Genomic DNA, 12,361 nt, shown 5'->3' on the forward strand with positions numbered 1-12,361 from the left:
TAGTTTTCTTTGTAGAGATCCTTAACCTCTTTAGTTAGGCTGATTCCGAGGTACTTGATTTTCTGGGGCACAATTGTGAATGGCACTGTTTTTTTTTTAATGTTACTTTCCTCTGTCTCGCTATTTGCATATAGGAAGGCCATGGATTTTGGGGTATTGATTTTAATAATCTGCAACTTTACTGTACAAGTCTATTGTTTCTAGGAGTTTCTTAGTAGAGGTTTTAGGATTCCCTAGGTATAGAATCATGTCATCTGCGAATAGTGAGAGCTTGATTTCTTCCTTTCCTATCTGGATCCCCTTAATGTCTTTTTCTTGCCAAATTGCTATTGCAAGTACTTCCAGTACTATGTTGAACAGAAATGGTGAGAGTGGGCATCCTTGTCTTGTCCCTGATCTTAGATGAAAGGCCCTTAGTTTTTCTCCATTGATGATAATGCTTGCCATGGGTTTGTGGTAGATGGCTTTGACTATCTTGAGGAAAGTTCCTTCTAAGCCCATTTTGGTGAGGGTTTTCATCATAAATGGATGTTGGATTTTGTCAAATGCTTTCTCTGCATCTATTGAAATGATCATATGGTTTTTATTTTTACTTTTGTTGATATGATGGATTATGTTTATTGATTTCCGAATGTTAAACCATCCTTGCATCCCCGGGATAAATCTGACTTGGTCGTGATGTATGATCTTTTTGATGAGTTGTTGGATTCTATTTGCTAATATTTTGTTAAGGATCTTTGCATCCATATTTATCAAGGATATTGGCCTGTAGTTTTCCTTGTTAGTGGTGTCTTTATTTGCTTTTGTATTAGGGAGATACGTGCTTCATAGAAACTGTTTGGGAGAGTTCCTGTTTCTTCAATTTCCTGGAAAAGCTTGAGGAGAATTGGCAACAGGTCCTCTTTAAATATTTGGAAGAATTCGCTAGTGAAACCATCTGGGCCTGGGCTTTTGTTTTGGGGAAGACTTTTGATTAGTTTCAATTTCCTTGATATTAATGAGTCTGTTCACGTATGCCAAGTCTTCTTGGTTCAGTCTTGGGAGATTGTAGGAATCAAGGAATTTATCCATTTCTTTTAGGTTCTCTTGTTTTGTAGCATATAGACTTTCAAAGTAGTCTCTGATGATGTTTTAAATTTTGTTGGTTTCTGTTTTAATGTCCCCCTTTTCATTTCTGATTCAGTTTATTAGGGTTCTCTCTCTTTCTCTGTGAGTCTTACTAGTGGTTTATCAATCTTATTTATTTTCTCAAAGAACTAGCTCTTTATTTCATTGATCTTTCAGATTGTTTTTTGGGTTTCCATGTTTTTAATTTCTGCTCTAAGTTTTATTATTTTTTTCCTTCAGTCTGGTTTGGGTTCCTTTTGCTGGTCCTTTTCTAAGATCTTGAGCTGTGAAGTCAAGCTATCTATGTAGTAGGCCACCATTTTAGAAAGACAGTTACAAACAAAAGACAGTTTGCTGCAAGAAGGTCAACAAATGAATAGTAAAGTTAGTGAGTGATTTATATAGAGACAAAGCAAGGGAACAGACAACATCCAAAGGAAATGAATCCTTAGATTCTAACCACAAAATTGAAGTTACCAATATGGAGGGCTTAAAGGGATCAATTTTTGTGGTGGAAAATATTGGCTTATTGGTGCTGGTGTGGTGTGGTTATATTGTACCCTTAAAACAATAGTAACATTTACATGTTGCCTCAATAGAAAACAAATTTTAAAAAGTTAATTAAATTCATGGCTAAGAATTGAAGTAGAAATGTGATATTTGAATAGTCAAAGTGTTTTAAAATATTTGTTGATTAAAAAGAAAAAAGTGGTAATCCTCCAGTGACATAATCTAATAGATATTCCACTCACTAATTTCAAAATTCATTTTTTTATCTTCTTGCAGCAATTGTTACTTTTTAAAATGGTGGTCCATTTCCCTTATTTTTCTAAAACTCAACTATCCCATCATCTTTAGTGATAAGACACGGCAGCACTACCATGTGCCCCTGTCAGAAGGTACATAAGCTCTGTAGTGTTCCTACCCCAGATCCATAGTCTGAGTGTAACACAAGAAAATATCGGACAAATCCACGCTGAGAGATACTCTATACAGTGCCACCATCCCAAAGTCTTGGGTTATTAAAAAGAATAACTGAGTGTATCCCATTGCTAGGCTTGCCAAACCAAAACCACAAAGGACATTTCACCTATAAAAGTTGATTGCTTCACAATGCTGACGGGAAACTGATCAAGATCCAGGTGATAGCATTGGTTCCAGGGCATAGATGTGAGAAGGTTCTGATCCAGGTGTTTCTCTTTGGCTTGAGTCTGGCTGCGTTCCCCCTGACGTACTCACACTGTCTTCTGTCTATGGGCACCTATGTCTAACTTTCCTTTCTTTAGGAGGACCTCACTAATAAGCAAGTCCACCCTAATGATGTCTTCTTACCTAAATTTACACAATAAGACCCTCTGCCCAGATAAGGTTATATTCAGAGCAACTAAGGGTTAGGTATAAAGATATGATTGGGTGCAGAATGGGGGCACATTGATTCAGCCCCTACCTCTGAGGAAAAGATTTGAGGAAATGTAAGGAGATATGACAACTAAATGTCCTGTGGGATTCTGGATTTCACCCTGGAACAGAAAAAAAGTATATTGATGGGGAATTTGCATGTGAGCTTAATTTAGTTACAATTATACTAAAGGTAAATTTCTAAGTTTTAATGATTGTCTAGGTGCTGAGACAGTGACCAATTCTGTGCAGACATTAACCATTTTCTCTCAAGAGCAACCTAACAGCACCTTGCCCTCTCACACTCTACCTATTGTGTATGAAGCTGCAGAAACCTGCTACTTATAAATGTATTGTAGTAAACGAGGGGGATGCCTTTACCCCAGAGTTTAGAGAGGAGGACAGAGAAGTGAAGAAATCAAGAGGGGAAGGAAGAAGCTAAAGGAAGTGACAGGTGAACAGGGATGTGGGCTTCAGTTATTCGGCCGATGTAGGAGAATGAATGGTACAGCTATATAACCAAAACACAGACTCAAAACATTGAAATGTGAGATCTCAGCTGCAAGCACTGGCACTTTGTAATGTGCCTGTCAAAGGGAGGGGCTGGGGGAGTGGAGATGAATGTGAGAGCACTGTGCAGGGATTGACAATGGTGGTGGGATGGGTGTTGAAATATTATATGCCTAAAACTCAACTATCAATAACTTTGCAGACCATGATTTATTAAATAATTATTTTTAACTTTTTTGGGGGGTCACACCTGGCGATGCACAGGGGTTACTCCTGTCTCTGCACTCAGGAATTACTCCTGGCGGTGCTCAGAGGACCATATGGGATGCTGGGATTTGAACCCGGGTCGGCCATGTGCAAGGCAAACGCCCTACCCGCTGTGCTATCACTCCAGCCCCTTATTTTTAATTTTTAAAAAAATCTTAAAAGAAATCAACTCCTCATGCATGTGTTCAACTGAAAAAAAATATCCTTGACCAATAATAGAAAGGAGCTGGTGAAAATTGCTTTGCTTTTTCTTCATCTTCACTCTAGAGCAGAGAACTGAAACCTTTCATGAGGATTCTCAGAATCAATGAACCAGTTGCCCATGGTAAGGGCAAAAACATTTAACCTAATATCACATTATCGTAGTAACTTTTCCTCCAAATGTTTACTATCCCTGAACCGCTTATCCTATACCCTAAACTCATATATATTCTTAAACTATCAGCAAAGTCTTTAGCATGAACTCAGTTCAGGGGATATCAGGCATCAAAAGTGGTTCTAAAAATCATATCATCAGTATGGATGGGATTTAGTAGACTCATCCTAGAACACCGATCACAAGACAATAAGGCCCCCTGCTGGTTGGAAGTGACTCCTGGTGAATTGTAAATAGTGGTAACTCCTGCATCACAATTACCAAACACACAATTCTAGCAGATTAGCAGATTAGCAGATCCCCCATTTTCCAGTTGCTTGGCGCCACACCCACAGACTGTCTGTGACACTGTGTAATTCCCATCAACTGCCACGATCCAGAGACTACAAAACAAAGCTCCCAGAAGCAACCTCTTATAGCCTAGTTCTCCCTCTCAGAGAACCTGACAAGATACCAAGAGCATCCTGGCCGCCTGGCAGAGCCTGGCAAGCTCTCTGTGGTGTATTCGACATGCCAAATATAGTAACAATGATGGATCTCATTCCCCTTACCCTGAAAGAGCATCCAATGTGACACCACTGGGAAGAATGAGTAAAGAGAGGCTGTTAAAATCTCAGGGCTAGGACGAATGAAGACGTTATTGGCGCCTGCTTGAGCAATCAATGATCAACGAGATGACAGTGATACAGTGATACAGAGATAAAGATGCAGACACAAATTACATGGTGAATTATATGGTGACTATAGTACTTTAGGGAACAATGATCAGTAAGAGTGACTTCTGCTAACTGCTTTGGAGTTTGAAGAAAAGAATAGGTGCCCAAATTTCCGTGCCTGGCACCACGTGGCTTCCCAAGAATCATCGGGTATAGCCCTGGAGGTCCCCAAGCACACACTCTCGGGGCTTATTCCTGGGTCTATGCGGAGCGATGGTCGGAGGACCTTCGTGAGGTACAGGGAATTAAACCAGGGGTCTGTGGCCGACTGCAAGGTAAGTGCCTTACCCGCTCTAGAATTGAACAGGTTCACACATTCCAAAAATCAGTTAATTGAATAGCTTCTTATACGTGTTTCTAAAAATATAGGAACAAATACCTTTTTTTTTTGCATTAACAAATTCAGCTGGTATTTTAATTATAAATTAAATGACAATTTCCAATACAGAAAGGAACCATTTAATGACTCAAAAATACCTCACTTGCTAGTTTTCAAACTGAGTTCAAAATAGCTTTTCTACAGAAGGTAAAGATTAAGATACATCAAATTCCCACGTCCGCGAACCAGAGGCCCCGCCCCTGTCCGCGCTTGACACGCCCCCAGGGAGGAGCCCTCCTCGCCTCGCCACGCCCACTACACAGGTCCCGCCCACTCTCCGTGCCTATTGGCCGCAGGTTTTTTCGCACGGGCTTCTCCTTCCTTCTCAGCGCTTCTCTTCCGGCGTGAGATGTGTCACGTGCCCGGATATGGGAAGTGGTGGAGAAACGGCTGCTTTGGGTGCACCGTTCAATTGAGAGGCGCGTCCTAGTAGCGGTGACCGCCCCAGCCCCAACGTGTCTCCGTCTTAGAGGACCCGCCTGGGCGCAGCCGGGCTCGGTCCGGCCTTGCGGTAAGCCTGGGGCGGCGGCTGCCCAGCGTCCTGGCGGCGGCGGACAGACGAGCGAACGGGCGGGCCCCAGGGTCGGAGGCCACTCCTCGGCCTGGTGCCAGCCCTGCGCCCGGGGTTGGGCTCCTCGCTCTCCAGCGTCAGGGCCCCTTTCCCTTCCTGCCCAGTCTGGCTGAGACGCTGGGGGCGTCGCACGCCCTCCCTGTCCTGGGGCCTGGGCCGGCGATGCTGTCGCGTCCTTTTCCGGTTCCGCCTCCGTCTCCCCTGACTTGATTTCGTTCCTGCACGTCGGCTCCGAGCGTTTCTTTGGTGTGGCGAGAAGGGCGTGGCAGTCGCTTGCCCTTTTTCTCTCCTCAAGGCCCCGTTGTCTTCGAAATCTCTTCCAGTGCACCCCCGGGCCCCGCCCCCCGCCGCCCGTCTGGGCGCACCGCTAGCTCAGCGCGGTGACAGTGTTCCACGTGCTCGAGTGGCTCGGCAGCGGAAAGGGCCCAACCCACTTGCTTTGACAAGTCCTTTGTCCAGCCCGTGGGTGCGTGACCCCGATGAAATCAAGGAGCAACACGGAGTAGGCAGGGACTGGCCGGCACTCAGACGTGCCCTCTTAAACCTGGAGGGTAGTTTTCAAAGACCTCTAGTCTTGTATTCAGTGCCTTAGAGAGGCACTTCATCGGCACTGGAGACTTGATTGCTCAGTTCGGAAGGCGTGGTCTTCAGTCTCTAGGAACGCTGTCCCTTGCCCCACAGTGCCCCAGACCTGAGTGCCCGGCACCAAGTAGGGATCAGTATTTTAGGGTCACTCAGTGCCTCTCATTATGCCTGACTGCTTTATGAGGTGTTTCCAGTCCTCTTTTTGTTTTACCACTTACCAGGCATAACACACCCCGTCGTTGCTTTTGGCTGCTGTGCATTAACTGTTGGCCACGATAACTCAGGAGGCCTTTTGATTCATTTAACTATTCAGTTCGGGTTATCTCCAGAGGTTATTTGTTGAGTACCGATTACGAGAGAATATACAAGCGTTGCTCCCACCCCTCTCCTTCCCTTCCCTTCCTCTTACTCTTTCTCTCCCCGCCTTCCTCCCACCTTTCTCAAAGAGTTAAGATCCTGAAGTTTATGATCTCATGAACCAATTAGACAGCAAGTGCTCTGATTGTTTAGTGGATGCTGTAAGTGCTATAGCAGTTGAAAGGGGAGATCAATTTGGATTAAGACCTTTATTGAATCAATTCCCTATAAACCATGAAGTGTAATTAGGGCTTGGAGAGGAGGGAGATAATACTCCCTGCATGGGAAAGCATCTAAGAAAAGACTTGAAAGCCTGGAAAGATGGGGGAGGAGTTGGAGTGGGAAGCTTGTATTTGGGAACATTAGACAACTGTGTTGAAACGGGAATGTGTTAAATAATATGATAAAAGCTACGTTTTAATATTAGTTGTGTATTGTTTGGAGATTGTGATAACTTGCAGAGAGCTAAGCAGATACTGTAGTATTACATTAAGTAGATGTAGTTGTTAGGAACCTGGGTTAGTGTCTTGTCAGTGGGAACAGAACAGAATTAATTGTGTGTGGATTCAAGAAATCCACTGAAGAGGCAGCAGATATCCTGTTCACCGTGGAGGGGGAATTGGCTATAAATGTTTTTAAACACGGACAATTGCTTGCAGATTAGAGAGATGGGAAGGAGGGGAAACCATAGGGAAGCTATAGTTTTCATATCACTTGGTGTTATCAAAAGTTGTTTATTAATTCTTCTGTCTTCAGGTCTTCTGAATGCAGAAATGAATAATACATTGTCTTTACCTACAAAGACTACTTTAATGGAAGTGAGACTATAGCTAACTGAAAAACTATTATTTTTTCAATGCTATGTTACAGAGTATAGGGGAAATGATAAGTAGAAAAAGAACCAGGCACTCATTCATGTAATGTATACTGAGCTACATCTTTAGCTCCCAAAATCACTTTTGTGTGTGTGTGTGTGTGATTACTTCACTGAAGAGGTGATTTTTCTTTTTTTTAAAAAAAAAGAGAGAGAGAGAGAGAGAGAGAGAGAGAGAAACAGCAGGATCTTTTTAAAAAAATATATATTTTTTATAGAATCCCTGTGAGATACAGTTACCAAGTTTTCATATTTGATCCACCACCAAAAAATCCGCATGCCACCCCTCGCACTCCCCCTCTGCCTGTGTGGCAGACAATTTCCACTTTACTCTTTCCTTACTTTGATTACATTCAATTTTCAGCAGGAATCTCACTATCATTATTTGGAGGTTTTCCTCCAACAGTCAGACATGTTGGATGCATCATTAGATTGTATGTTTTCATTTTTCAGGAAAGGTTGCCTTGCTGCGTAAGCGTAAGTGGCTGTGCGGTTTGGAGATGTCCCAGTCCCGCATCCCGGAGCCGTGTTAGTAGAAGCTCAGTGTCGCCAGGGCTCCATCTGGAGAAGGCAAAGGACCTTAAGGAAATAGTTGGAATTTCCCATAGATAAGGGAATTCCAGGAAATCACATAAGCAAAATCCCAGTGATTGAAAAGTGAACTGGCTAGTATCCAGTGTGAGCTACGCATTAGCAGGAGTAGACTTTTAACACAGTGTCTAGGCCCTCGAATTCTTTTAAAAGGATTATAACATGGACATCCTATAATAGCCATATGGGATTTAGGATGAAAGAAGAGTATAATTGGAGAAAAACTTCTCAGGAAGACTTGTACTTCATTGACTGTTCTCTGTAGGGTAGACGATGGAGAGTCATTTGCAGAAGGGAGTGCTGGCAGTAGAGTGGGGGCTGATGGAGAGAATAAGGATTTGTAGCAACATTTATGAGTAATAAGAAAATAAACCACCAAAGAAAGTGTTAGAGAGAACCCATCAACAAAAACACTTTAACTGCATTTAGGCCTTTATAATAAAACAGTGAACATGGATTTGTGACCCCTCGCCATGAGAAGTCTCATGATCCATCAAGTCTGACAAAACAAGTTACCCAGACTTAGAGTAAAGCTCCTGCAGGGAGAGGAGAGCTACTTGAACAAGCAGTCATTTTTCATAACGCCTTGTCCGCAACCCTTGAAACCACAATCACTCCCTAACCAGATTTGTCTTCTCTGGGTGTTTCATATAAATTGAATCATAGGATAATAGTGGTTCTTTATAACTGGCTCCTTTCACTAGCATGTTTTCAGAACTCACTAGTGGTCAAATATGTACAATCATGTCTCATCTCCAGGATATCTGTTTGAAGAAATACATTGTTAGGCAATTTAGTCATTGTACAGACATTATAGACTATATGTATACAGACCTAGGTGCCTACTACATATCTAGGTGTGTGATATAGCCTGTTATGATGACCATTGTATCTGCTGTCTGATGTTGACCAAACTCACTCATCAACTCAGAACTATGCCAGTGCTTTGTTCCTTTTTTTTAAGGCAATATAACATTCCACTGCATGAATATACTTTATTAATTTATTTTTTTAAATTTTATTGAATCACCGTGAGATAGTTATAAACTTTCATGTTTGAGCTACAATCACACGATGGTCAAACACCCATCCCTCCACCGGTGCACATTCCCCACCACCAGTATCCCCAGTATCACCAGGGCTCCATCCGCCCCCCACCCCCCCACTGCTTCCATGGCAGACAATATTCCCCATACTCTCTACTTTTGGGCATTATGGTTTGCAATACAAATACTGAGAAGTTACCATGTTTGGTCCAGAATATACTTTATTTTGTTATATCAGTTCATCAGTGGATTGACATTTGAGTTGCTTCTATTTGGGGGGATGGGGGACTATTGTGAATATGCTATACAAATATTTATGTACACTTTTTTTGAGTAGATCTATTTTCATATGAGTGTTCACCTAGAAGTAGAATTTAGTCTATATGATGACTCCATGCTTAACTTCTTGAAGAACTGCCAAACTTTCCAAAGTAATTGCATCATCTTATAACCATCAGTGATATGTGTTCCTTTTTCATGTTGTTACCAACACTTGTCTTTTATTATCACGATCCTAGTGGATATAAAATGCTTTTATCTTCCGTTTTTGCAAATGCTAATGATGTTCATCTTTAATATAGTGTGTCATATGAAAATGACACTATAAAAAGTGTGTCTCATATATATATGTATGTATATATGTATCTTTGTAGAAATATCTGTTAATTTGGTCATAGCTAAAAGACCAAAAAAGTGATCTATTGAAAATCCCTTTTCTCAAGTTTTTATTTGTTTGATTTTTGGACCATACCCAGCGATGCTCAGGGGTTATTCCTGGCTCTATATTCAGGAATCTCTCCTGGCAGTACTTGGAGAACCATATGGGATAATGAAGATTGAACCCAGGTGGGCCATGTGCAACCTCTTTGGTACGATCTCTTTGGCCCCTCTTTTCTCAAGTTTTAATGGGATACTTTTTTTATAGAGTTATGAAAGTTGATAGGAAATTATATTTAAAGATTGAGTATGTATTTTAATTTTTTCTTAATATTTTTAGTATGGTACTTAGTGAGCACTTCAAAGATTTTAGAAGTTGTTATGATGGGCTTTCTAATTTTTCTTTCAAAGATATAGGGTTTTCTTTTTATTATGTATTATATTAGTGTATCATATCATTCTTTCTATGTATATTAGCTTTAAATAAGATTTTTAAATCACAGTTGGATCTAAGAGTTATTTTGAAAATTCACTTAATTCTTCTCTGAATTTTCTTCAGCTGAATAAAGATGACAGCAATCAAGCATGCACTACAGAGAGATATTTTTACACCAAATGATGAGCGCTTGCTGAGTATTGTCAATGTTTGCAAAGCAGGAAAAAAGAAAAAGAACTGCTTTTTGTGTGCAACAGGTGGGTATGAAGTAAGAAAAATGGTCTGTTTTGCATCTTCTGTTGTTTTACTTCCATGGATACATTTCTTCCTTGTTTTAAATATTCTCATTATTTGTGTAATTGGAAAAGCTAATGGGCCGACAAATCCACTTTTTCAGTTGTTTTCAATTAAATATTAAATAGATATTTAAAAACTTTATAATACATGATGCTGAATGTATAATGATTTACATGTATATATGATGTAACCTCCTCCACCCCTCTCGGAGAGCCCATTAAGCTACCGAGAGTATCTCACCCGCACAGCAGAGCCTGGCAAGCTACCCGTGGCGTATTCAATATGCCAAAAACAGTAACAAGAAGTCTCAAAATGGAGACATTGCTGGTGCCTGCTCGAGCAAATCGATGAGCAATGGGATGACAGTGACACAGTGACAGTGATATGATGTTACCATTTTCTGAACCCTTGGGACTCATCACCCAGAATAAGAAAAGACATTCCCTTTGTGCTTGTTCCTGATCCCACTTCTTCCCTAATTAAGAAGTAGTTTAGCTGAATATTAGCTTACTATAGAAGATAACCCCTCCCAAACCCCCCTTATTTGTAGTTTTACTTTCTAGGTTTCCAATTACTTGCAGATGTGAGGAGGACACATTCACTTAAGTTTTATCATAGTATTATGTTATAATTGTTCTATTTCTTTGTGTGTTGTTGTTAATCTTTACTGTGCCTGACTTCTAAATTAGACTTTATTCTTATTCAACGTCCTTTTGTTATTGCAGTGTTATTTTGTTATAGGATTGATGAAAACAATCCAGAATGACTTTGAATGAAAAGACATTACTTAAATGCCTGCTTCTTTTCAGCACTTTAAAATTATGGTTTCTAAGAACTTGTTGATTCTTACTGGAAACGACATTATATATAGGGGTGTGGTATTATTTGTGGTTTTTTAGATCTCCATTGGAGGTCTTGGATCTCACCATTAAATAAGGGGGGAACTACTTTATTTCCTTGCTTTTTTTCAAATCAGTTTACCATATCTGTTTTTTATCTCGCTAATATATTTAACTTTGCATATCTTTGAATTTTGCATAAGCTGAATTCTATATATATGCAGTCATTAGTGACTTCAGCCTCTCAACATTATATTCACAGTCATGACTTTGATCTCTGTTCTTTCATGTAGTTCTAGTTCTTTCCACTTCACTGATATATAGTGATCTACTACATGTTAATAATCTCCTTTGTGAGAGTTCGTTTATTCATCCTACCAGTGATAAACATGAGGGTTATATTTTTCAGGTTTTTGCTGTTCAGATAGCACTTCTGACTCTGTCCTATTGTCCTGATGGGCACAGGCGAGCCTTTTCTTCAGTTCATGCGTAAATGTGGGATTGCTGGGGCATAGGTATTTGAATGTTAAACTCCACTAGACGCCCAGGTTTTCTCTTGATCATCTTTCTCTCTCTCCTTCCTCTCTCCCGGGCTCCCCCTCTCTCTGCCCTTACATTTCTGTAAGTAAATTTCTTTTAATTAAACTATTTTACTGTGGCTGGAGAAATAGCACAGCGGGTAAGGCGTTTGCCTTGCATGCAGCTGACCGGGGTTCAATTCCCAGCATCTCATATGGTCCCCTGAACACCGCCAGGGGGTAATTTCTGAGTGCAGAACCAGGAGTAACCCCTGAGCATCTCTGGGTATGACCCAAAAAAGCAAAAAAAAAATTTTTTTTACTTCACTGAAAAAAAGAAAAAGTAGTTATTTTGATCATCTATGTGTTTTGGGTTCTCAAACATCTCATATAAAACTTGGTTTTAACCCTTGGCTTTGACAGACTTCAATTGTTTTTAATCTTGTGGGTGTGAAATAATATTTCATTTACAGTGTGGATTTACATTGCTTTTCCATGATTAATAATTGAAATTAAGCATCTTTTCATGAACTGATTAATTACTTTAAAACACTTTAAAATAAGAAACAGTTCCCTGTCTCATTTGACTAAGCATTTTGCATATTTTTCTATTGTGTTTGTTGACTTTTTACTGATCATACAAGCCCTTTATGTAATTTGTATACTGTTTCTGCATTGGTTACATGCATTGCAGTTTATGGCTTGTGAAGTCTTTGAAATTTATAATTTTACTGAAATAAAATGTATCAATGTGATTCTTTGTGCCTCCATTTGTATATCATTTAAAATATTCTTCTGAAATGATAAAAAGAATTTTCTATTGTTTAAAAGTTTTAT

General features: G+C 40.3%; 1 protein-coding gene across 7 annotated transcripts in view; it reads left to right on the forward strand.

Annotated features, from left to right (window-relative positions):
• The first annotated feature begins 5,068 nt into the window (after positions 1–5,068).
• The window catches only part of EXOC1 (exocyst complex component 1), a 57,268-nt gene continuing 49,975 nt past the window's right edge, over positions 5,069–12,361 (forward strand). For 2 of the 7 annotated variants that reach the window (XM_055138305.1, XM_004616443.3), the window contains exons 1-2: positions 5,075–5,264; positions 9,994–10,127. In XM_055138305.1, coding sequence (XP_054994280.1) covers positions 10,004–10,127 — 124 coding nt within the window. In that variant the 5' untranslated portion in view covers positions 5,075–5,264; positions 9,994–10,003. Of the gene's footprint in view, positions 5,265–9,993; positions 10,128–12,361 lie in introns of all 7 variants that reach the window. The other 5 variants (XM_055138303.1, XM_055138302.1, XM_055138304.1 and 2 more) reach the window with 5 other exon arrangements.

The sequence above is a fragment of the Sorex araneus genome, chromosome 5 (genome assembly GCF_027595985.1).
Source record: "Sorex araneus isolate mSorAra2 chromosome 5, mSorAra2.pri, whole genome shotgun sequence".
Lineage (NCBI taxonomy): Eukaryota > Metazoa > Chordata > Mammalia > Eulipotyphla > Soricidae > Sorex > Sorex araneus.